Below are 23,267 nucleotides of genomic sequence, written 5' to 3'. Positions count from 1 at the left end.
ACATGAATGTTAGATCCCTTCCCTCTCCATTGTCATCATCACAATATAGGTTTACTGGAGATTTACTGGAAAATAAGAATAAGTTGTAATCACAATTGCGTATAATTGAGGTTAGTTGATTTAGATTTTACAATTTTTAATAACAAATTTTAGATACAATTTTAATAAATAAAACTAAGTAGAAAAATGATAATTTTTTTTTTTTTATAAAAAAAAATATCGTAGATAGTATCAAAATTACATTCAAAATAATAAACTGTCTAGACCAACATCTTTACGCACCAGTGTTCGAGAACACCAGTTTGGCCATAGAACAACAATTTCAACACAACAAATGCGGAAGTGCACAAATGACGTTTTCTAGGTTAATAGGAACAAAAATTTACATTTCGTTAATTTCTTTAATACATCCTTCTGCACAAGCCATGGTCTTGTTTTCCCCATAATCTTGTGACAGATTTTGTGCTTCTACATCAGTCACGATGTTAGTGACAAAAGAATGATTAGGCAAACCTCAGCGTCCTTATGCGGAATTGGAAGGAGTGTTGATGTTGCAGTTGGTGAATTTTGTACAATCAAATGGCCCTATCCCCTGGTTATTCTTTCGTTTCACCTAAAAACATACAAAGTATACGCATCAGATCAAAATACTGCAAAAACGTACCTAGGAATCTGCAAGTTGCGTGTTCATTACAATGACTGACACAGTGGATCTAGGATGAAGAGAAAATTAATAAGAAAACCAAAATAATATGGATCATACCGGGGACCATGGACCAGGTTCAGGCAGAGATTTGTCTGGGGGTGAATGTTGTACAGCTCCGCCTTTCATGGTTAGAATTTCCTGCAGAAAATTTTGCATTAAATTGCTAGATAGTGATCGTTGATAATTTTTTTTTTAGTCCAATGAATCATCAATTATACCACTATTAAAATGAAAAAAACACTTGATATCAAGTTCAAGTTTTCAAGAATATATAAGACATGAACTCAAAATATGTTTTCTGTCAATGAATCACAAATTTACAACACTACTAAAAGGGAAAAAACACTTGTTTACAAGTTGAGTTTTCAAGGACTGCATTTAGGCTACAGTCACAAGTCATAACAGACAAGTGCAGATCAGAGACTAATCAGGATAGTGGTGTGATTCAACCTAGATCACCAAGTCAAATTCAAAAAATTGATTGGAAAGTTTTTCTTGTTATCAAACAAGTTTATATTACCTCTCCAGCGGTTTCAAATGCTGCTAACCATTCATCAGAAAAAGGAGCAGCATGTGGTGGAGGTTTTATCACAAGATTATCTTGCTTCTCATCAATCTCAGTTTTCCCTCTGACATAAGAAACAGGTAGAGTCAACATCATCTCTGAAAATTTAATAGCAATTTAAATAATTCTCGTGATGATAATTGGAATAAGTAGAAAATATCAATGCTAGCATAAATAAGATTTAGAATTATCACTCACAGGCTTTCTGCTCCATCCAGATCCTCTATGGGACGTATGGCATCTTCTAATTCACACAGCCTTTCACGGTTAGGATTACCATTCTTTTGAGAAATACTATTTTCAGCATCTCCAGACAAAACATCACTCTTTAATATATTTTTTGTATCCTGAAAAACACCTCCTAATGATGACATTGTTGAATCTTCTGTGGCTAAGATGGGACTTTTAAACTCATGCTTTATTTCACAATTAGAACTGCCATTATTTTGAGAAACACTAGCTTCCTCGGGCAAAACATCACTCTTCAATAGATTATTCCCCATATTTTGTACATCGACATCCTCCCCACATGGGCATTCAGCCTTCTCATCCTCATCAATACCATCTTCTCTCACTGCAGCTGCTACCTCAGTACAAATGATAAAACTGTTTGATTCATTTGCACAAGCATCTAGTTGTTCTAGAATATCATCCATCAGATTCCCACAATCATTGTTGTCCTCACATTCTTCAGAAGAACAGTTGTTTACAATCAACTTGTCATTCAAACAGGACTCATGGGTATCTAGGGAACCTCGGACAGCTACAGAATTCAAAGTATGAAGCTCAGAATGCACTCTAGATTGTTCATAAACGTCATCTGCAACCACAGGATTAAATTTACCGGCGCAGCTATCGGCTAATATACTCCCTTCTAAGACCTGCATCTGTTCATCTTCAACAAGTGATTTCTTCATTTTGTTGTCAAATGAACCAATTTCTTCATTTCCTTGCTCCACGTGCTCCTGTTGGAATTCATCATGATGGCTTTCCAGTCCTCTTCCACTACAACTTTTAACATCCAAACTGATATCAGCAACATTCCCCGCATAGGACTCTCTGGACTCTTCAAAAGGCATGCCATCCTTAGACAAAGTTTTATCAGACGCCTGTGGAATCCCCCCAATAGACTGTTGGCAGAACATGTGCATAGAACTCAACTGGTCATTGTGTGTTGTTGATGTACTACGCTGATGATAACTACTATCATCCTCAGAAAGAAGTTTATCAGACACCGTTGGGCTAGGATTATGCTCCATGGACTGTCGGCAGACTGTGTGCATAGCACTCAACTGGTCATTGTTCGTTGTTGATGCAGTATGTTGACAAAAACTAATGCCATCTGCTGGCTGTAGATCAGAGTTGGAACGGCAACTGTTTAGTTTGCTTTCTACACCTTTCTGCTTATTTGGATCATTTATCACATAACCACTCTGAACTTCAATTGCAGCAACTCTATCATTTACCCTAACGCCATTCCCAGTTTGCAGCATAGCACTAGGTTGGGTTTCAAAATGTTGAAGATCACATTCACATCCAATGAAATCTCCAGTGTTGAGACAAACATTAGATACCTCGACAATAGTGGTGGTTGCCATGTTTATTGATTGATCTTTGCCAATTATTTCAGACTCCCCAGAATTAGTTAGACCATGGAGCTTGATCTCATGGCTGAGTTGTGCATCAGTAAAACCTGAGATAGTGTCATCTCCATGTGGACAATCAGCTATTTCAGCCATATGGAAGCCACAATCTTTTGTTGCAGGTGGTATTAAACAAAGAGCACCAGAACTTGTCAATTCACTTCCATTAGCACCATTTACATTTTGAGTCACATCATCAACAACCATTTTATCCAATACATCACTACCTTGTGATTTTGTACAAATGTAGTCAATGCTGGGCACACAGTCTTTTGCTTCCACCGTGTCTTCAGGTTGACGCCAACCATGAGAACTTTCTGCTTCACCACCACTACAGAGTCTGACTTCTGGATTGCCATCTGCGGCCTTTGTAGTTTCACAATTATGGAATTCTGAAGATCTAATCACCTTGGATGAAACGTGTTTGATACAAGGCACCATCTCCTCATCCTGCTTCCTTGATTGTTCATTAACATCATGCACAGAGCCTAACCAATCATCTTGCTTCTTCAAAGTAGCATTAATACCGTCACTGATGACATCTTCGGACTGCAACTCTGAAGAGATGGCAGAATTCCTTACAAATGAGGTACATGCTTTCTCTTCCACACATTGGTTGTCAACCATATCCTTTGTCTTAAAAATACCTTCAATGTGCACCGTGGCTCGAAGATGGGATGAAAATTGAGGATTTTCCAATTCTTTCCCACTCAATTCCATATTTGTTGGGTAAATATCGGCAACACTCTTTTCATCATCATCATTGTCATTCTTCAATTGATCACTCAATGCTCTGTGAAAGAGCAATTTGTTATCATTACTCTTCGATTCATTATTCACCACTTGAGAAATTTTCTCATTTTCACTTGGCCCCACATTTGGCAGAGCTTCTTGGTCAATATCATAGCACAGACTAAATTTTTGCTGATTACTTAAATTGCCATTAGTGTTGGAGTTAAAAGGCACTTCCAATTCCACCTTTTGAACAGTTGTAAGACTAGTGGGGATAAAAGATCCTTTTATTGATTTTGGGATCCTTGTATCAGTTGCTGTCACACCATTGGCCATGTCATGCGCCTTTGCAGGAGCAGATTTGGGCGTCTCATGAGTTGTGTTTAAGGAATCAAACTTTCTAAAATTAGGTATATTGGATTCTAGAACATTGCAAGCTTGATTAATTCTCGGTAATGAAACATGTGATGTAGAAGCTTTTGACTGCAAGGATGTGAACATGTATAAATGAAAAATTCGATCAGACACTTAAATGAAGAATAGTTCATTCCGAGTGCACCATAAAAATAGTTGAAAGTAATCTATCCATGTATTTTTACCTGATTAAAGAATCCCAAAGATGGAGATGGCATCCGCAAACCTGATGGTTTTGGAGTTTGAGTTTTTGCATACTGCATGCTTCCATCACTTGGGAGAGAAATCTGAACTTTTCTGGAAGCACCATCATGGTTGTTTAACACATTTGCAGAAGTTAGAAGAGGAGGAGATGTATCAATCTTCAAGGTATTCTTAGTTTTGTTTATAATAGGATGCTGAGATTTGGCTGATGAATGCTTTTCCAACGATGAGTTAGTCTGTACAAATGAAAGAAAATCATGACTTAGAGAGCAAACTTTCCCTGGGGATAATAATAAAATGTTGGTGAAATATTATGTTGCAAAAACCGTGATTAGCCCCAGAATTTTGTAAAATGTTCTCACCACATTTCTTCTTGCTTGCTGAACGGAGGATTTCACAGCTATAAATCTGCCAGTTGAACCAGATCTTGCATCACTTCTTGCACTTTTAATACTGTTTGAGGCAGCCTTTGATCCAACATTTTTTTGAACGCTGACTGCTACATGAGAAAAGAGACACTAAAAATACAGATATGATTTGACTATCTCCAGCTATCAATGAAACATTAACTTATTAAGATAAAGATGATTCTGTGAACACAAATAATCAAACCCTTCCTGAAAGAAGAAAAACCATAATTAAATTACCTGGTTGAGAAATCTGATTTCTCTTCATGTTACTTGCAACAGGAATGTTGTTTTTGGCAGTTGCAGAATGCACAGAGGTATCCAGCTTACGAGCTGGTACCTTAGAAACTTTTGATTCCTTATTTGTTGATTTTGTGGTGTTTGCATTTGCAGGTCTTTTAAGAGTTCAAAGAAATTAAGGTCAACTGTTCAACAATTACAATGGGGGGAGAGAGAGAGAGTCAAAGTAAAAACAATTGGGAAAAACTAGCTTTCCCACTAAACCACAAAAGCTAAGCAAAAGGATATGAAGATGGAGCAACAGGGCGTGGGCAACCACTGCGTTTAGATCCACTCCTATTGATGTCATGGGCTGAAAGCACCTTCCGCTTGCCCTGAGAAGCATGTATTCAGAACAATTAGAATTAGTTCCTTTTTCCACAACTTTTGACTAATGGGGAAGAGGTCAAAATGATGGAAAGTTTTTGGGCACCCTAAAGCTATTTAAGAAACACTAACCACTGAAGCTGATGCAACACTAACTCTAGCTGGTGAACCATTCTTAGGCAAAAATGCACCACTGCTCTTTCCATCTTCACTAAGAAAATTTGCAGGTGATTCCTTGAACAAATTTTCTGAATTACCAGCCAAGGATTCACTCCCATCTTCTTCAATAACTGACAACATCGCACCACTAGAATTGCTAGAATTGCCACTGATCATGGACAACTCTATTGGATCCAAAACACCTGACCGGTCGAGAAACTGGTAAGTGCAATCAACTAAGAACTCCCATTTCAATCTTTAAGTACAATAAAACATTACAAAATCAAAAAGGGGATCACCTTCTTCAGTAAAGAAAGCTTTATTCCATGCTAAGCTTTTGCGCAAATTGTATCCTCCCTTTTTCTTCCTCTTCATTGATTGTGGCTCCATGTTGAGTTTTGGCACTTCTGGTTTGTTTAAACTTGCATTCTCATTGTTAACACTGTCTTTATTTGATGATAAATCTAGTTTTGCTGCATCCCAGTTGCCTGTGATACCCACTGCAACAGAATAATGCCATTCATTTTTACACTTTACACAAATGTATCTCAATTTTGGTATAAGTCATAATTAACAAAATATCTGTCCTGAAACCATTCTATGTAAAATTAATCAATGACGCATTTAAGAGCTTTTCTTTTTATAAAAAATAAAAAATATATAAATGATTTCTAAAGCATTTTCTAAAACTTCTTCCTAAATGCATTTTTATCAGTCTGTCAATACACATTCACCAAGAAAACAAATCATAGGGTAGAGCATAAATTTAGTAAAAGAGAAAGAAGACAAAATTCGCGAAGCAACATAAGAGCAATAACATTACTGTAAACCATAAATAATTAACAAAACACTAAGAGAGCAAATTGTTCAAAAAAAATAAATCGCAATTCAGGTGTCGATATTAATTGAGTGGTGGAAACTCTAACCTATTGGAGAGACAAGAGGAGAAGGATTAACGGCGCAGGCGGATCTGGGGATTTGGAGAGGTGAGCAAGCGAGATAAGTGTTGTTGAGACTCGAAACGCCGTCGTTCGAGATGTGCTGCAGCGGCAATAGCGAATCATCTTCGCCTGAGATCTCTATAAACGACAGATCGTCTGGTTCCATTTCTTTGGTCTTTCTTTTTCATCAGTTTGTGTTTTGTTACGAGAGGTGTCAATTGACTCAATTTCAAATTATTGGCAAGCGGGAAGTCTTAGAGAGTGGAGTGGAGTAAAGACAAAGATCACGTGATTGAGGTTGTTGAATTTACCTATTTCTCCCTTTGATTTGATTCCTTTTCGGTTTTGTTTGGGCTGGCAGCTGGCTGACTGAAGAGCTCTCTGTAATCAATCCAAATATTATTGATAAATCAATTTGAAAATGAAACATAAAAATTCTAAATAGAGGGTAAATTAAGTAAATTAATATAAAAGTGATAAATTAGTTTTTTTATTAATAAAAAAAATCAATAAATGTAACATAAAACTTATAAATCAGTATCAAGCATAAAATGAATTATAAATTTTGTAGGTTACACATAAAAGTTATGAATAGAAGGTAAAATAAATAAATTAATATTAGATTTTATTGCAAAAATGGAAAAAACTTACGACTGTAAAATAAAAACTCATTGTAATATTAATTATCTGATATATTCACTGATTTTGTATTTAAATTGAATAATAATAGTTTTGGGTTTATGTAATACATGTAGGACCCGTTTGGTTTTAGTTATATATCATGGGATTGGATAACTTTAGTGTAAAATAATTCTTATATCATGTTTGGTGTAAAAAAAGTAAAGGTATGATAACAATAATGGGTCCATCACTTAATCCTAATGGTGGCAAAATTTTATCCCAAGGGGACCCTTGGGATTACATTTTTTAAGATAAAACTTTATCCTCTACTATTCATGGGATTAAAAACTATAACATGTTAAATATTAAAAAAAAATAAGAAAAGATTTTGTATTTTTTTTTTATAAATTTACCAATAATTATTGATTTAAGTTTGATCATATTACATGTCATTTTAAAGAAATCTACGATGATTTTAATAAATTAAATATATAAGACATATTATTAGTTACTAACTAATCTCATGGCATACCAAACACAACATAATATTATATATAATTCAGTATTATCTAATCCAATCATATCTTATCTAATCTAATCCAATCCAATCCAGCATACCAAACGAGGCCGTAATGTTTTATTGAAGATAAAAGTCATTCTTAGAATCGGATTGCGAAAAACTATTCTTTTAATATTTCTCAAACTTGTTCCAAGATGAGACTATTTTTCATCCTTTTACACCTTCTCAACAACAACCATAAATGGTCTCTAAATATAAATAAAGAGAAAAGTTTAAAACTACTCGAAGTATGCATAAGATTCAAAATTAAATATAATATTATTGATATATCATATATGTGTCTAGTAATATAAGAATATCTTTTCTTTTTTTTACTTTGGCTTGATATACATCAAGATAAATGAATGCGCTTAATTAACTTGTGTAGTAAACAAATACTATTATATAAAAAACGAAAAAAAAAGTTTATAAATGTCAAGAATGAATATAGGATTTATTGTCTAATCAATTCAATAAAATTTTCCGCTTGTTTTAAAAAAATTGTTTTTAATTGACGAGTGATTTTTTTTTGTTTAATTAAACTAAATAAATAAAATATTTTTCACAAAAATTCTATAGAAACAATGTTAATTGTTCTAATTATTAGTAGTTTTATATTAATTTATTTACTTTACCTTTCATTTACTAACAATATGTACAATTTATAAAATTTATTTTTATTACAGCATTGATACCATAATTTTAATCACAACATTATATAATTTTCATCTAAATATTATTGATAAGTCAATTATTATTATTATTATTATTATTATTGTTGTTTGATCAATTACTTCTCCTAGTGCCACGTACACATAGGCGGACAAAAAATTTATTTTACCACACCTTTATCTATACAAAAGTACAAACTGACTGGCACAATTTTTAAAGATTATTTTAAGCTATTAAACCATTTATTCATATACAATCCATTTTTCAGTAAATGGAAATTCAAACCAAAATTTGGCTCTTATTAATAAATTACAAGCTCTAGGCTCTAGCTCTAGCTAATTATGCACTCTCTTTGGTTTCCACCTCCTTCCGAAGAGGCATCACTATCTGAAAATCCTAAAAGATAAGTCTCTCCTTCCTCTTCATCACTTTCAAAATCAGCTGCATTGTATCTCCTCTCCCTGTATGCCAATGTTTGCCGCCTTTGCAGCCGTAGAACATGCATGATAACGTCAGGAGTAAGTGTGATCCGCGAATGATCTTCTCTACCCTGTTTATTAGCTTTCATAATCTGTTCATAAACATAAAGGAAGCATTAGACCTTTAAATTCATGTCATGTCTGTAACTAATAAAAGACAGGAACAGAGCTTCACCTTTTCTGCATTGTCGGGCAATGGAGGAAAATCAGTAGGCATAGGAGCCCAGAGCTTTACAGTCTTCTCGATTCCACATGTAGCAAACATCGGAATGTGTGGATGGGGCTCTAGCTGATTTACTACATGTCGATCACCAACCATTAAACGCACAAGCTTACCTCCCTTCTTTTTCCAAATGAATAGGTGACCACAGTCAGAGCCACTCATAACATATTCATCATTGGGGCCAAAGAAGTTCACTCCTTTAACTGTTTGTGAATTCCTATGACCAGAATAAACCTGTGGCTCCTCACGTTTCTGCAAATCCTCAGGAGAGAGAGACAAGGGTGAAGGCCCCAATCCCATATTCTTCTCAAACAGATATACGAGCTCATCGTTGTAAGAGATAAGCAGTTCACTTGTGTTAGAATAGGCCAATCCAGTGATATGAATATTGTTTTTCCCAATCAGATGACGGGGGCAAAACGTGTCCACAGGCGTATCTGAACTAATTGGTGAATACCAATGGCATTTTCTTATGTCATAGACACGTGCATATTCATCGGAACCTCCCACGGCAAAGTAATTGGGATTTCTCGGGTCAATTACAATGGCATTCAACCTTATGCTGTTCATAGGCTGCTTGCTGTTTTCTGAAAATGAGGAGCAGTAGAAAAGCCGTGTTGCACTGTCACTTCGCAGATCAAACTGCCACATAAAAAGAAAAAGTAATTCTGTAACTAATATTAAAGAATGAGAGGCTTTACAAGATTCATATAACAAGATTGACCAACATGTTGAACAAAACCATCTTCGCCACAGCTATAGATAATGTAGGGACTTCCTGGCTCTACAGCTAGCTTGTACACACGGCCTTGGTGCTTTCCCAATCTTTTTGTATCCATCCGTCCATCCTCAAAGATTTGGCCAAGCCTCACCTAAAAGGAAGGAGAACAGCTCACATTGGTCAAAAAATGGAGTACACTATGGATAATCATCATAAAACAGGTTGGGATTAGATCTAAATCACCAGATGTTACATCAATTATAATCACTGTATGAAAAATTTACAAGTGAGATGGTATCAATAAAGTAGTTACATAAGTCTCAGTTTTATGTTTTCATGTAAACAACCTTCCGTTGTAAGCTTTATTTTATTGAAGGTTTCTTTTTTTTTTTTTTCAAGAAATGGCTGAAGAGTGATAGAATTTTACAAGAGTCAAAAGCAATTGAAGCACGTTGAATACAATTACCTATTACAATAAATCACACTGAGGAACCCAAAAATGGTTAAGAAAACATTAGAACTAATCATAAACCAAAGGCCAAAATGACAACAGAGAATCAGCAAATCCATTATGTCTAACATGTCAACAAAAAAAAGAAAGACATAATTAGGAAGTGTCAAAGCATCTGAAGTGACACTCACCTGGCCGTCGGCGGACGATGTTATTATTTTCCGATCATCAGTAAATGGCATAATTCGTGTTTGGAATATGTTATCAAGATGGCCAGATAGATATGAGAATTTCTCTCTCCTATCTTTCCAATCCCAAAATATGACAAGCTTGTCATCAGAACCCGAAACAAGAAAATCACCAGTGGAGTTGAATTCTACTGCATTCACACAACCCTTGTGACCATGTAACTTCCCACAAAGGTTGATTCGCTTCATAAGAACCTGCACCAACAAGAAAATATAAAATAAGGCCCCAACCATTTCCAACCTTGTTCATCCATAAAGCTGCAATTAACTAAATCAGAAATACAAAAATGTCCAAAATACATCCACACGGCCCACGGCAACTTCGTGGCCAAAGCAAAGCTCATTTCTCTACAACATCACATCTATGTTGTCTTTAAACTCGTATTCACTGAAAAGAATTCTCTTCGAGAAAGAAAACATCACAGAAATATCTACTCAATATTAACCGATGAAATCATTAGATACACAAAGCGAATAGTATGAAACCAATCTACGGTCTAATACTTGAGTTACAAATTGATCCTAGACCACATATTGATAACACCATCGGTTGCTCCGCTTTGTTAATCCAAACCATATAATTTGATCCAACCCATGATACTAAAGATTGGAAAAAGAACTAAAGTTGATTGAGCTCAACAAATTTATATACTGTCAATTTAATTTGATTCTATCTAAATTCAACCAAATCTATTATTTCTCGGAGTAAGAGCTCAGTAAAATTATGATAACTGCGAAATTCACAAAATTACGAAAAGAGAAAAAAGTATTGAAACCTCTGAAGCAGAGAATCTGCGAGCTACGCTTCTGGGCCGAAATAAACCCATCTCCCTCTTGTAAATATCCGTAAACCCATCTTTACTTCGCTTCAAATTCGTCCCCATTTTAGCAGAATTTCACTCTATCGACAGAGTGAGTGGTTTTTCTTTTTCTTTTTTTCTTTCTCCTTTCTTTTGTATTTTGAGTTTTTCACACGAGAGAGAGATAAGAGGTGGCCTTTCCTAGAAACAGTTGAAACGCATTTTTCTTTTTTTTGAAACAGTGGAAACGCATTTAGTCCAAGTGAAAACGAAAATAATAAGCACCATGTTGGCAATTGACAGCCGTCAGCCCGAGAAAACTTTTCAATTTCTATTAAATGGTTATCTAATGATTATAAGTACTTATTTAATTTTATAAATTTTTATTATAGTTTTTTTTGTTATTTAGTTTTTTTTAGTAGAACTTTTAGAGTTTAACTAAGTTATTTTGTCTTTACTAGTAAAAGTTCAAATTTTGAGCTTTCGAGAATAGAGGTTGAAATTTTTTTTAAATATTAAAATATTCAAAATATCTTCTACTTATTTGTCAAATTTATTTTATTTTTTTCATAACATAATTTTAAAAAAATTACCTATTAAAGTAATTTAATAGATTTTTAATAAAATTTTTTATTGACAACTAAATAACTAAAATTTTTTAGATAAAAGCTTTACTTAAATAAGTTCTACTTGAAAAGTTGTATCAAACATAGTCTAAGAAGAGTAGAAATCATTGATCTATTTACTTTTCAATTGCGAATCGGAATTCAAAATTAAAATTATTCACAATATTTATTTTATAAAATAATAGTAGAAATTAAAATTGCAATTGTGGAGTCCATCTAATGTAAGAATGGGAATGAGATACTGATTAGATGGGAATCAATCTATCATTCCCAATTGTTTCAATTCTACCCCCATTAACATTATAAAATTCTAAAAATGCCCTCCTATAAATAAATAAAAATAAAGCAAATTGCAACCAAGCTGTTGCCGCCAAATCACAACAACCAAATTGTTGCACCCAAATCGCGGTTGTCATTGTCATTGGTTGTAGAGCAATAGCTGGTCGCCGGTGTCTTCTCCGTTTGGACTGCCTTTGAGCAGTATCAGCAACCATCGTCGATGATGATGTCAATGATGTCGGCGATGATGATGATTATATCTCGATCCAGCAGTAACAACTTTTTCGATTATAAATAGTTATTGTCGTTGTTGTTGCCGCTGTTGTTTTTATTATCATTATTATTAATGATAAAAGGTATTATAATTAATTAATATTTTAATGTTAGCAATAATGTTAATATATTAACAATAATTAATAATAATAATAATTTTTTTAATTATAATAATTAAGTATTGAAATACAAAATAATAATTATAACAATAATTAATTAATAATTTTTTAGTAATTCGTAATAATCCAACCCTTTCCGATTTTAATTCCAAAACAAAGTAAATATATCAATAGCAATACAGTTCATTTTGATTTTAATTCCTACAGCTCAAACAAACAACTTATTATGATTTCGATTCCAACTCATTCTAATTCCTATTTAATTAACGCACTCATAGAAGAAATGTTATGTCTTTTAAAAAATACATTATACAAATGGTGTTAAAGGAAAGTTGGAATGAGAGTAATTAAATTTATCGAGAAAATATGGAGGGTAATTAAATTTGAAGGGAAAGATTTGATAAAAATAACATGAACTTGTTCCTTTTTTAAGATTCTTTTGAGGAAAAAACTTATTTTTTCACTTTTCTATTTAGCACTTAGGTAAACAAATAAATATTTAAAAAGTAAAATTTAAAAAACCTTTTGGTGATTCTCTTAGGCTTAGAGTCAACTAATAAGGTGAATTGAGGCTATTTGAATTTTTTTTATGTGACCAAAACAAAAGAAAAAAAAAATTACAGCCGTCCTAAGTTTGCGTCAAAAATAATTCTTCGACTCTATAAGCAAAACTCAAATCATCAGCTGAGATACAAAAGGTTATTGTTATGGTGTTTTTAACTTCAAGAACTATTCAGGAAAAAGAAATAAGTGAGAAATATGTAATGTGAATCATAAAGGGAATGATTGACCCGTGGACTGCGGAATCAAATACAGGAATTCTAATTCTATGGAGTAGGATACAGAAGGCCTCATGGCGGGACCATTTGCCATTATGTGATTGAAAATGTAGAATTGAATATGAATTCACCGATAAAGAGAAAATGTGTGGGAGTCGACTTGCACTAGTAGAAGTGGCCTTACTGTGGTCATGTTTGGCCACAATATCCAATTCTTCGTCTTTCTTCAATGCCCTGATGCACGACTACCTACTTGTGATACGAAGCAATTCTAACAGAATTGGGATATCCACAACAATCCCCACCAAGCATACAGTAGCAATATTAACAGATGAAGCTGAGAATGTAAATGAAATTATTATTCTTGAAGTTCTCTGTAAATAAGCTGTATAATTGACGAATCGATAGTTACATTAGAATAAGACAAAATTTTAAGTTTAAAATAAGGCTCAAATTCCGGTGAGTCCATGGCAGCAAGTGGGTTTGTGTAAAAACTATAGATCTAATTCCCAGTCCAACAAAAATGGCTACATGGTATAACGACTGCCAGTTCATCTTTACAGTAATAACTTCCCCTCCCTTTGCTCTTTTCTTTTTCTCATTTGTGCAAAATAATAATTAAAAATCAAAAAATACAAACTTCTATGATAATAGCTTAACATGACTGAAGCAGAAATTCTTTTTTACCAGAACCTCCAGAGAATGAGCCATGATTCCATGTTCCTAAGTCAAAGTGGTGCTAATATTAGAGCAAACGATCCTCAGCCAGCGACAGCTAATATTAGAGCAAACGATCCTCAGCCAGCGACAATGGCATTCTAATCGATGTCCATCTTAAGTGGCTTCCAAATTTGAACATATATCTGCCTCCGTTTCTTTCTCAAGAAAAAAAAAATCCAAAAACTGAAGGATATATGATAAACCTAATCTTCCTCATCATTTATTAAGGCAAACGAGAAAGGTCTGAACTTGTAGCCATCCCCATGGTAGAATTTGTTTTGGAATTCCACCCAATGAAGACGCAATGCATGTAAGAAAGCACTGAGAGTCTCCATCATGAGCAATATGAAAGCAGTGGCAAAGGCAAAAACTGCCAGCCCCACTAACCGGATAACAAGGTTATCATACCTGCAATAATTTCCTCTTGTATGTCAGCACTGACCAAAAAAAAGTTGTTCAGCACATTGATAAGAATATCATAACTGGGTGATTCCTATCTCGATCTTCCATAATTGGTAGAATGACAAGATCAACAAATATTTTTTTCATTTTCAAAAAAATATACGCTGTATCCAGAAACATACAAAGTGCAAGTCATAAAAAGAATGAGAGGGAAATCAAAAGGGCAGAAAAACAGTGTGGCACAAGGTAAAATATAAAAACTCACCCCCAGGCAAGGAGGAGCACTTTCTCATAGAAAACAGTTGATAATTCAGAGTGCGCCAAGCTGCAATAGCAGTAATAGATACCAATTAAACAGTTGCATTAAAACAGATCTAGGTTAAACTCAAGGATTATTCAAAGCTGTACCTCAAAGCCCAGAGTCGAAGGTATGATGCCGTGTTTGAGACAGCACCTAGAACAAACTCTATAGAGTGTATCATTTGGTGCACAAATATCTCACTGAAATTAAAGTCCTCATGATGTTGTCGTGCAGAATCGGGTTCTACCTCAAGATCCATCTCAGAGGTGCCAAGTATCCCATAGGTGCGACCTTGAAATCTCTAGAAAAAAAAAAAAAAAAGCCAAGGAAAAAACCAAGTTTAGAATTTGAAAGAGAGATAAAATGAATATGTAAAAGATAAAATCAAGAAATCTAAAGGAGAACCAAAAGGAATTTAGGTAATGGAGATGGATAGGCACCGAAACCAGTTCCTCAATTTCCTCACTATTTCATTTTACAATCGAAACAGAGATCACTAGAATGCTGACAAAATTGGAAGCAAACATGCACACTTAATAATCCATTTTAACAAGACAATCCAAGGGATCCATCAATTACACATAACAAGAAAGAATATATTATTATATATGGCCATTAAGTTGGACTCTGATGTTTTAACTTATAATAACATGGGAGAGGGTCGAGAAATTTTAAGGAAGAAAGAAGAAAAGACCCATTAACATTTGCAATAGTCATGAGATGAAAGTCATTTATGTTCAAAAATTAGCTAAAAGTTTTCGAGGAAACATGTAAAACAATTCCACAAGTGAAGATCCATAGTACCTCCGTGTGAAGTTTTCTTAAAATAAAAGGTTTTGGAAACAGCATCCATGGAACTGCAACTGTAGCCAAAAGCAACAATAAGATCTGCAAAATTCAAGAACGAATTGATTAGATCTGAAAGTAACGAAATTGTACATACGTACACTTTATAAATAGATGAAAGAATAGAAATCATGCCTGAAGTGGTCTCTGGCCCCAAAACAATTCATTCTCACCAAGATCATCAGTAGGACTCAAAAACATGTAGATCATTACATGGTAAAGGTCTGCCTGAGAACCAGTGCACCACTTGATGATAATGAGAAGCGATAGATAACCAAAGAGACTGTTAAGAAAGATCAACTGCGGCACAAACTGGTACCTAGCACCAAGATACAAAATAACTTCACTTTCTTGCCTAGGAATAAAGAACAGAAAAGAAGAAGCAGGGAATATAGTCAGAGGAATAGAGGTGGATAGAAAGACAAACCTAATATCCAGTGAGCTGCCAAAAAAGCGGGCATCAAAGTAACTTAATATAATTCCAAGGTTCATCTGAGTCACACCCAACAAAATAGACATTTTCATTTTGAGAGAGTTCAAAAATGGCAGTTCTGAACGGCTTCCACGCCAACTGGGATCAACACCAAATGGATATGGCTCTCGATATTTGACTAAACCAGCAGTGTAGGCATCACTTATAAGAGCAAACAAAACATAAAATAAGCAATCACAGAGCAAAACAAAGAAAATACTTTTCAGATATATCAAGACGTATCCAAGATAGGAAAAAGTATAATAAAATGGTGCAAAAACTCATCCTAACAAGTTAAAATTACTATGTTATTATTTAACTTCTACAAGGTTTAAATTATATTGCAGGGTATATGACTAATGTAGTTTCTTAATCTATAACAAATTAACTCTAGAATAATCCATATAAAAGTGCTGTACAACCATAGTTCCCTGTTGTTCAATCAAATACTAGTTAAGCAAAAATCATCTCTCAAGCCCAGAAAGAAGATGACAACAGTACAACCCTTAGGTCCTTTTTGTCCTTCTGATATATCAAATAACATATTAACATCAATCCATCCTAGGGGAGCAATTTTATGCCAAAAATCCTGAGCACAAAACCCAAGAAAAATAATCCTAAACAAATGCTACAGCTGCCCCAAAAAAGTAAATTGATCATTTTAGGCTAATCAGAGTCCTAGACAACATATCAACAAATAAAAGCTTCAGGTAAAGTATGTAAAGATTAAGCATGTTGTGAACTAGCATATGAGAATTCTACTTAAAATTAGAAGGTCCAATAGCACATACCTACAAGTAGTGTCCCGGCATCTATAAGCAGACCCACCAAATATGTGATAAGGAACGGAGAAAAATTCATTGTAAATCAGCCCACAGTAAATTGAGAAAAGTGACATCAAAAGTAGTACGTAGCGCCCACCAAATAGCATCTCCATAAAGCTTCCAAGTTTCTATGTACAAACTACCCAAAATCAACTTATTGATATGCAAGTATTTCATGTCAGAGTGAAATATATGCAACATAACTATGCAAATCACTATCAACTATCATATAAGTAACAATCACAACATTGTGATGATAAATTATTCCAAAATATAAAAGCAACAGCAAAATCAAAACAAATGATAACAATTAATCTTAAACACTGATGCATTAACTGGCTTGTAACATGAGTGAATAAATACTTTGAAGCAGGTTTTCCCCAACTGAGAACCATAACTCATATTACAAGCCAAATATACTTGACACATTCTTTCAAACTTCTAGTGCAAGAATTTGGCAGCAAATACCTGATTACCGAGCTTCCTTTCCCGTGCTATTAGGACTAATGCTCCCAATAACAAGCATATTCCATGACCCCAATCCCCAAACATCACCGCAAAAAGAAATGGAAATGTAATAACAGCGTAAACTGCAGGATTTGCCTCTTGATATCTAGCAACACTGCCAAATAAAAGTGTTACATTATTCATCTGATCTGTTACATTAGATGACATAAATAAATAAATAAGAAGTGCAGAACTCATCAGCTCAATAAATCAATACAATTATTTTAATTGATTCAGTTTACCAAAATTTAGCTACAGTGTAATATCATTAGATAGAATTTCTGATCCTATAGGATTTGTAAGATTTTTGGAATTAGGGACTTTTTGACATTTTCTTTGTGGACTTCTTGTCCCTCTTCTATGTACATTCCTTAAACTCGATATACTTATTTTGTCTCCGATCATGTTAAAAAAAAAAAATTGGTAACACCAAGTATGAGAGTGAAGATGGAGTCAGGCTTCATCAATTTGGTTAACCAATTCAGTCTAAACTGACATCAAGCAGTCAGCTATCACCACCAGCAACTGAATTATATTATCCATTGAATCAGTTCTTTTAGTTTGGAGACACAGAGAACCCGATTTCAAACAATAAGTTCTCCACAGAAACTGATAAACAACGAACAAGAAAATGCATTATCCTTGAGTTTGCTGGTCATCATGTAGACAAGACATCTCATACACCCGAAATCACATACCAGCAAAGAGCATTTGATAAAAATTATACCAGGAAATAACAGTGTCAGAGAAAAATATCGTACACAAAACTCATTATTCAAACTCACATTCATTCATTTTACAAGTCACATGGTGGTCCAGTTGAAAACAAATCTTTTTCCATATAAAAACCGGGGAAAAAGTAATAGCAGCATGGTAACTAACCCATATGCATCAACAATTTCTTGAAAAGCATTTGTGAAACGGTTTGTTCTAAAATACGTAGGAGGCGATTCCATAGAGTCCATTACGTGAAATATTGTACCAACTTGCGAGTTGCTATCAAATGTTGCACGTTGGAGAACCTCCTGAATCTGTTAAATCATAAACCAAATTCTAATTCATCTCTCTTCAGAAAATATGCAAAACAACAGAGAACCAACTAGCGTGTGTAAATCTATACAAAATTAAAATGGAAGAGGCACGCTAAATTACCTGAGCTTTTGCAAAAATAGGACACCAGCCCTCTCCAACAAGACATTTCTTAGTCACATCGAAATTCAGCATATTCAATGTATCATATACAGCCTTCTCTCTTCTTACCTGGTGGGGGAAAAAAGTAGTCAATAGGATTTTGTTATCACTGTTTCAAAACACCATAAACTATTGTCATGCAAACATCAAATGTGTTGACAGCTCAACTGAAGCCAAACAAAGGAAAAAAGATAGAGCTGCATCTCACCATATTCATCCATTTTGTTAGATGAAATCCAATGGAAGTAAGTGCCTTGTTTCTGTGGCGAATGCCAGCATCCAATGTGGCTTCCAATTCAGAAAGACGTGACAGAACCTGCAAATAAAAGCTTGTGTCAACAAAATAAATAAATAAATAAATGAACAAATATTCAGTGCACCTCTTTCGTTTTCTTTTAACATATAAGGTTGCAGTGTATGACTATGAATGTAAGCAAAATTAGATTAAAATTAGTTAAATTCTGAAAGGAATTCCAAATAATCCTGTACAAAAAAACCATTTACGGAACAATGAAATGAAAATAGAGATCAATTTGAGCAGAAAATATTTCTTCCATGCATGAAATGGAATCTGCCAGCTTTGCTAAGAACACGCTTACTTCTCTAATAATTTGCCTCTGTTTAGTTAAATCTTCAGAAACAGGATAGCAATTTGCCCCAAACGCTTCACAGATTTTCAAAATCTTTGTTCTTGCCTGCTCCCCTGAGAAAAATACTACAAATATAGTTTTCTCGACCTGCAACGTGAATACCAGAAGTCAATTAGCAGATAATTAATTAATCTTTATTGTAAATGACTAAATAAATCTTCTGATCACAAAAGGTGGGGCAAGTGCAATACAAGGTGAAAAAATATGCTAAAATTAATATGCAGTTAATATTAATAAGAGAGACTTAAACCATTTCAGCTGTTACAGGATCCATAATCTCTTCATCAGCTGGTGCCTGATTGAAAAGCATATTGCCTCTTGTAGCACGAAACAACATTCTCTCAAATCTAAGAACTTTGGATTTGCAAATAATCCCACTGATAAATCTCAGACCAGACTGATTTGATGGCCCAGCCCTAATATCCTGCATAATGAATAATATATAATAAATAAAACCATCTGATAAATGTCTGAAAAGAAAAGAATTCAAAGGCAACGTTGAAAAATCAGAAGATACCTGTTCAAGTAATGATGCTGTATCGGCATAGTCATTCATTGAGTACACATTCTCACTTAACTCTGTTTCCTCAGCAACTGCATGACCATTACTTGATACAAGAAAGCCACCAGCCTGAAATTGCCCCATAAGATAGAAAGGGCATAGAAAAGTATCAATTGTCAAAAGTTTAGAGCCAAGTTATAATTTTATCATTTTAAAATAGGTTAGCTTTGTTAGAGACATTTGAACTGGACTTTACAGAAATTTAATTAAGGATATATCATGACCAAGAATGAGAATTCCTTCATCAGCCAAACAGGTAAAAGACCATAAGTTGATCACTTATGTATTTGTGAACTGTCAAACAACTTTTGGCAACAGCAATGCAGAAGTAGATGCTAGAGCTTCTTCCTAAAATCCATCTGATCACAAAAGAAACCATTTCACAAAAGAAAGCATTCAAACACATCACCTGTCTGTGCTAATTTGAAAGGAAACAATATATTTCAGCAGCTAACCCCACAAAAGTACTTTGTTTTCTGGTTCAGCGTTTGTAATCAATACTAGAAGCAACAGATAGTCAACCAACCCAATAGCTTAGTGGTACTAATAGTGAAACCATTCTCTTCAGGTTAAATCAGATAAGCTTCATTGTGATAGTAGCGACAGTACATGCGGTGAGGGTAGTTTGAGACGAACAAAGATAAGAAAGATAAACATGTGTGCATACCTAGGATGCCAATTTAACCACAAAAGTAAATGACAATTATTCATAATATATTACCCTAACTCAAATAAGCAGCCTAAATGAATACCTTTTGCAGGACCATTTTGAACTCTAGGAGCTCATTATATGTTTGTCGAAGCTTCTCACTGTTCGAGTTTGTTTCAATTAGCTCATGCTCATGTTCAGCAAGTTGAATCTGAAATTGGGGAAAGAAAACACTGTAAGATTTCATAACCAAGATGAAGTGGTATCGGTAGATGCCTCCTCTAAACAAAAAGTTACAACTTCAAATGATTGATGGAGTAATAAACATGACCAAAACCTAAAACGTATCAACAACATGAGGGATGTTATATATATGAACCTCCAATTCCTCCAAGTCAAGATCAGGTCCTGAAACAGGATGCACAGAAGACTGAAGACCGGCTTTATTTATTTGTTCTTTGAAAAATCGTAACTTTCTTGACATCTCTCCGCATCGCTTTACCTGTCAAGAGTCATAAGACTTCAAACACCATAATACAAGGCAATACAATTTTCAAGTACAACATATCAAATTAACAACAAAGATTTGCAATAGTAAATGGTGATCGAATATTCTTGTCCAAAGGCAAACTGTTTTAAATACAAAAAAATTTACAAGTGGTTCTGATTCTGCAGCATTTTCAAAACATTCACGCTAAATGTTTATCCTATCTTTTGGCAATTACGAACAATAGAGCACAGATTATAAAAAATTATGATGACTGCACGTTACAACATGCGCTAGTTTACATTAACTAAAGGCATACATACACTGAAACAAATATAATCACTGAGAGACGGGAAACATCAAAAACTGCATATACAAAGATTTAAGAACAAATGGCTAATACAATACCAACTAACATCTTATAGTACGACAACATAAAAAATTTTGATAGCAACAATAGCTCTAATAGAGTTCAATACATACCTGATTAACAAATGTTCGCTGAAAGGGGCTTTTGTCAGAATTTAACTGCAAAAGGGGAAAAAAATCATAATGTATCTGATTCAAAACTACAAGAGCACAAAACTCAGTTTAACATACTAGTTTCAAGTTAAGACGAAAATGAAAATCCACAATTTGCCAACAATTAAAAGTAACCAAATAATTTTTTTAAAAAACAAAAGGAAAGCAGAAAGATCAGGCTCAGATGAGGTATACAAATGAACCTGCTAGGAGATACAATCTGAAATCAGAAAGAGAACATGAGTCAGGTACCCGAAAAGAACTTCCTTCAGATATATGAAACCCAGAAAAGAAGGGAGGAAAAAGGATAAGATAAAGAAAAACACTCATAGAGTCAGACTAAAACTTGTGTAAAGAAGATTTAATCCCGTCAAAACCATGCATAATTTATTCCTTTCAAACAGTCCATAAGAAACTTAAAAATGCTGTCTTCCAAGCTATCGATCTCTTTTCTGTTTCAAGCCTCAAATTCAAAACTCCAAGTTCCCGAAAACAGGGTCCAATAAGCAAACCGACCCAAATAGATTCACACTTTCCACTGATACGTATAAGGCGCAGTAAGTCTAAATGCGATTAAATTGCAGTTTACCAATTGAAAGATATCTACGTATCACAGTGCCTAATATATTGGCTCAAGAAGAGAGTGAAATTTTGTTTTGATTAATACAGAATACTCAAAGCAACCCTACATTTGCCCATTCTAGAGAAATTGCAGTCTTATTGCTTACAAAAGTATGGACTTTCAGCCATATTTAGTAAAGCATGCATCTGGATTCTGGAACCATACTTAACAATCAAATTTATGGATCGATCTACCCAAATTGGAAATGATCATTAACTTACATAATTAAATGCAACGACGAAATCCTGTTCCTTCACTTGAAACCTACACCTCTCATATCTTAACCATAACTGGCAAAGCTAACATGTCTGATATAAACCAGAATTCAGATAAAAACTAAGTCAAACCATGAAATAAAATCCTAACACTAAATAAACCATAAACCAAGAGTTCACCTATTAGTATTGAAAATGTGGCATTCAAATTCTAAATTCTTTCGCTCATATATACCTAACATATGTTTAATTAACAAGTAAATTCCAGTCCTGTCCTTAATTTCTCTCCATTTTCACAGCAAACAAACACGAAAAATACATTACTTCAGTTCAACTTAATCAACGCAACCTAGCCGGATCTGACTTAAGGCTAATGACAGAAAGAGCAAATAACAAAAATTAAATAATTAGCATTACTGACGCAGGCCGTTGAGCCAAAAACAATATCATTAAACTTCACACTCCAAAATTTTCCATTTCTCTCCTCCATTTTCTCATCAAACTAAACAAACTAAAATACTACCGAGAACAAGCAAACAGATAAACAATGCATAGATTCATTTCAACACAATTCAAGACAGCGACATCGAATCTGAGTCGACAGAACACTTACATCACGAAACTGCAAGAGACCGAGTTCGCCGAGATACGAAACGGCTCGTTGAGCAGACTCAACAGGAATGATGAGCTGAACAAACATCATCTTCTCCGACCGCATCAGATCCATAGGCGGTAAGTCGTCTATGAACCTGTCCATTTTTCTTTTTCTTTCTTGTTCTTCTTCTCGAGAACCAGGCAGAAAAAAACTTTACGTTCTTATTAGATCTAAGTGAGTTTTCTTTTCAGATCTAATAAGGAATGAAAGTGAGTTGCGTTTGGTGTGTGTGGGCTTAATTCTTTTTCAGTTTCTGTATTGCCATTTTGCAACTGTCAATTGAATCGAGAATTTCGCATCACTTCCATTTTTCAACGGGAGTTTTTCCGAACGGAGACTTAACGGAAGGGTTTTCTGTCATTTCACTACTTGTTGGGGACTGAAATGGAAGTTTGCGTATGAGACTACGGACATT

General features: G+C 34.3%; 3 protein-coding genes across 4 annotated transcripts; all 3 read right to left on the bottom strand.

Annotated features, from left to right (window-relative positions):
* Positions 1 to 202: 202 nt before the first annotated feature.
* On the bottom strand, positions 203 to 6,714 carry LOC102609341 (uncharacterized). 2 transcript variants are annotated; one of them, XM_052431720.1, is made up of 11 exons: positions 6,363 to 6,714; positions 5,736 to 5,936; positions 5,410 to 5,639; positions 5,201 to 5,285; positions 4,912 to 5,076; positions 4,627 to 4,763; positions 4,246 to 4,500; positions 1,470 to 4,129; positions 1,227 to 1,335; positions 764 to 844; positions 203 to 613 (listed from the first exon to the last, which is right to left on the bottom strand). In XM_052431720.1, the coding sequence occupies exons 1-11, from the start codon at positions 6,541 to 6,543 to the stop codon at positions 524 to 526; spliced, it is 4,194 nt and encodes a 1,397-aa protein (XP_052287680.1). In that variant the 5' UTR covers positions 6,544 to 6,714; the 3' UTR covers positions 203 to 523. The 2 variants fall into 2 exon arrangements, with proteins under 2 accessions (XP_052287680.1, XP_052287681.1); XM_052431721.1 differs by having other exon boundaries at positions 4,627 to 4,760.
* Positions 6,715 to 8,431: 1,717 nt separating this feature from the next.
* On the bottom strand, positions 8,432 to 11,397 carry LOC102628870 (uncharacterized). The gene is made up of 5 exons (XM_006488129.4): positions 11,128 to 11,397; positions 10,295 to 10,546; positions 9,660 to 9,803; positions 8,884 to 9,573; positions 8,432 to 8,800 (listed from the first exon to the last, which is right to left on the bottom strand). Exons 1-5 carry the CDS (start codon positions 11,233 to 11,235, stop codon positions 8,561 to 8,563), a joined length of 1,434 nt encoding a protein of 477 aa, XP_006488192.1. The 5' UTR covers positions 11,236 to 11,397; the 3' UTR covers positions 8,432 to 8,560.
* A 2,168-nt stretch (positions 11,398 to 13,565) lies between these two features.
* On the bottom strand, positions 13,566 to 23,267 carry LOC102628578 (V-type proton ATPase subunit a1). Its single transcript, XM_006488128.4, has 18 exons — positions 22,811 to 23,267; positions 21,322 to 21,366; positions 20,731 to 20,853; positions 20,455 to 20,562; positions 19,658 to 19,771; positions 19,391 to 19,564; positions 19,090 to 19,227; positions 18,699 to 18,806; positions 18,452 to 18,559; positions 18,182 to 18,330; positions 17,261 to 17,414; positions 16,760 to 16,920; positions 15,924 to 16,130; positions 15,632 to 15,815; positions 15,455 to 15,538; positions 14,758 to 14,951; positions 14,615 to 14,674; positions 13,566 to 14,355 (listed from the first exon to the last, which is right to left on the bottom strand). Exons 1-18 carry the CDS (start codon positions 22,952 to 22,954, stop codon positions 14,151 to 14,153), a joined length of 2,460 nt encoding a protein of 819 aa, XP_006488191.1. The 5' UTR covers positions 22,955 to 23,267; the 3' UTR covers positions 13,566 to 14,150.

The sequence above is a fragment of the Citrus sinensis genome, chromosome 8 (genome assembly GCF_022201045.2).
Source record: "Citrus sinensis cultivar Valencia sweet orange chromosome 8, DVS_A1.0, whole genome shotgun sequence".
Taxonomy (NCBI): domain Eukaryota; kingdom Viridiplantae; phylum Streptophyta; class Magnoliopsida; order Sapindales; family Rutaceae; genus Citrus; species Citrus sinensis.
The sequence above is the reverse complement of the archived record's forward strand: the minus strand, read 5'-3'. Positions and strand labels throughout refer to the sequence as shown.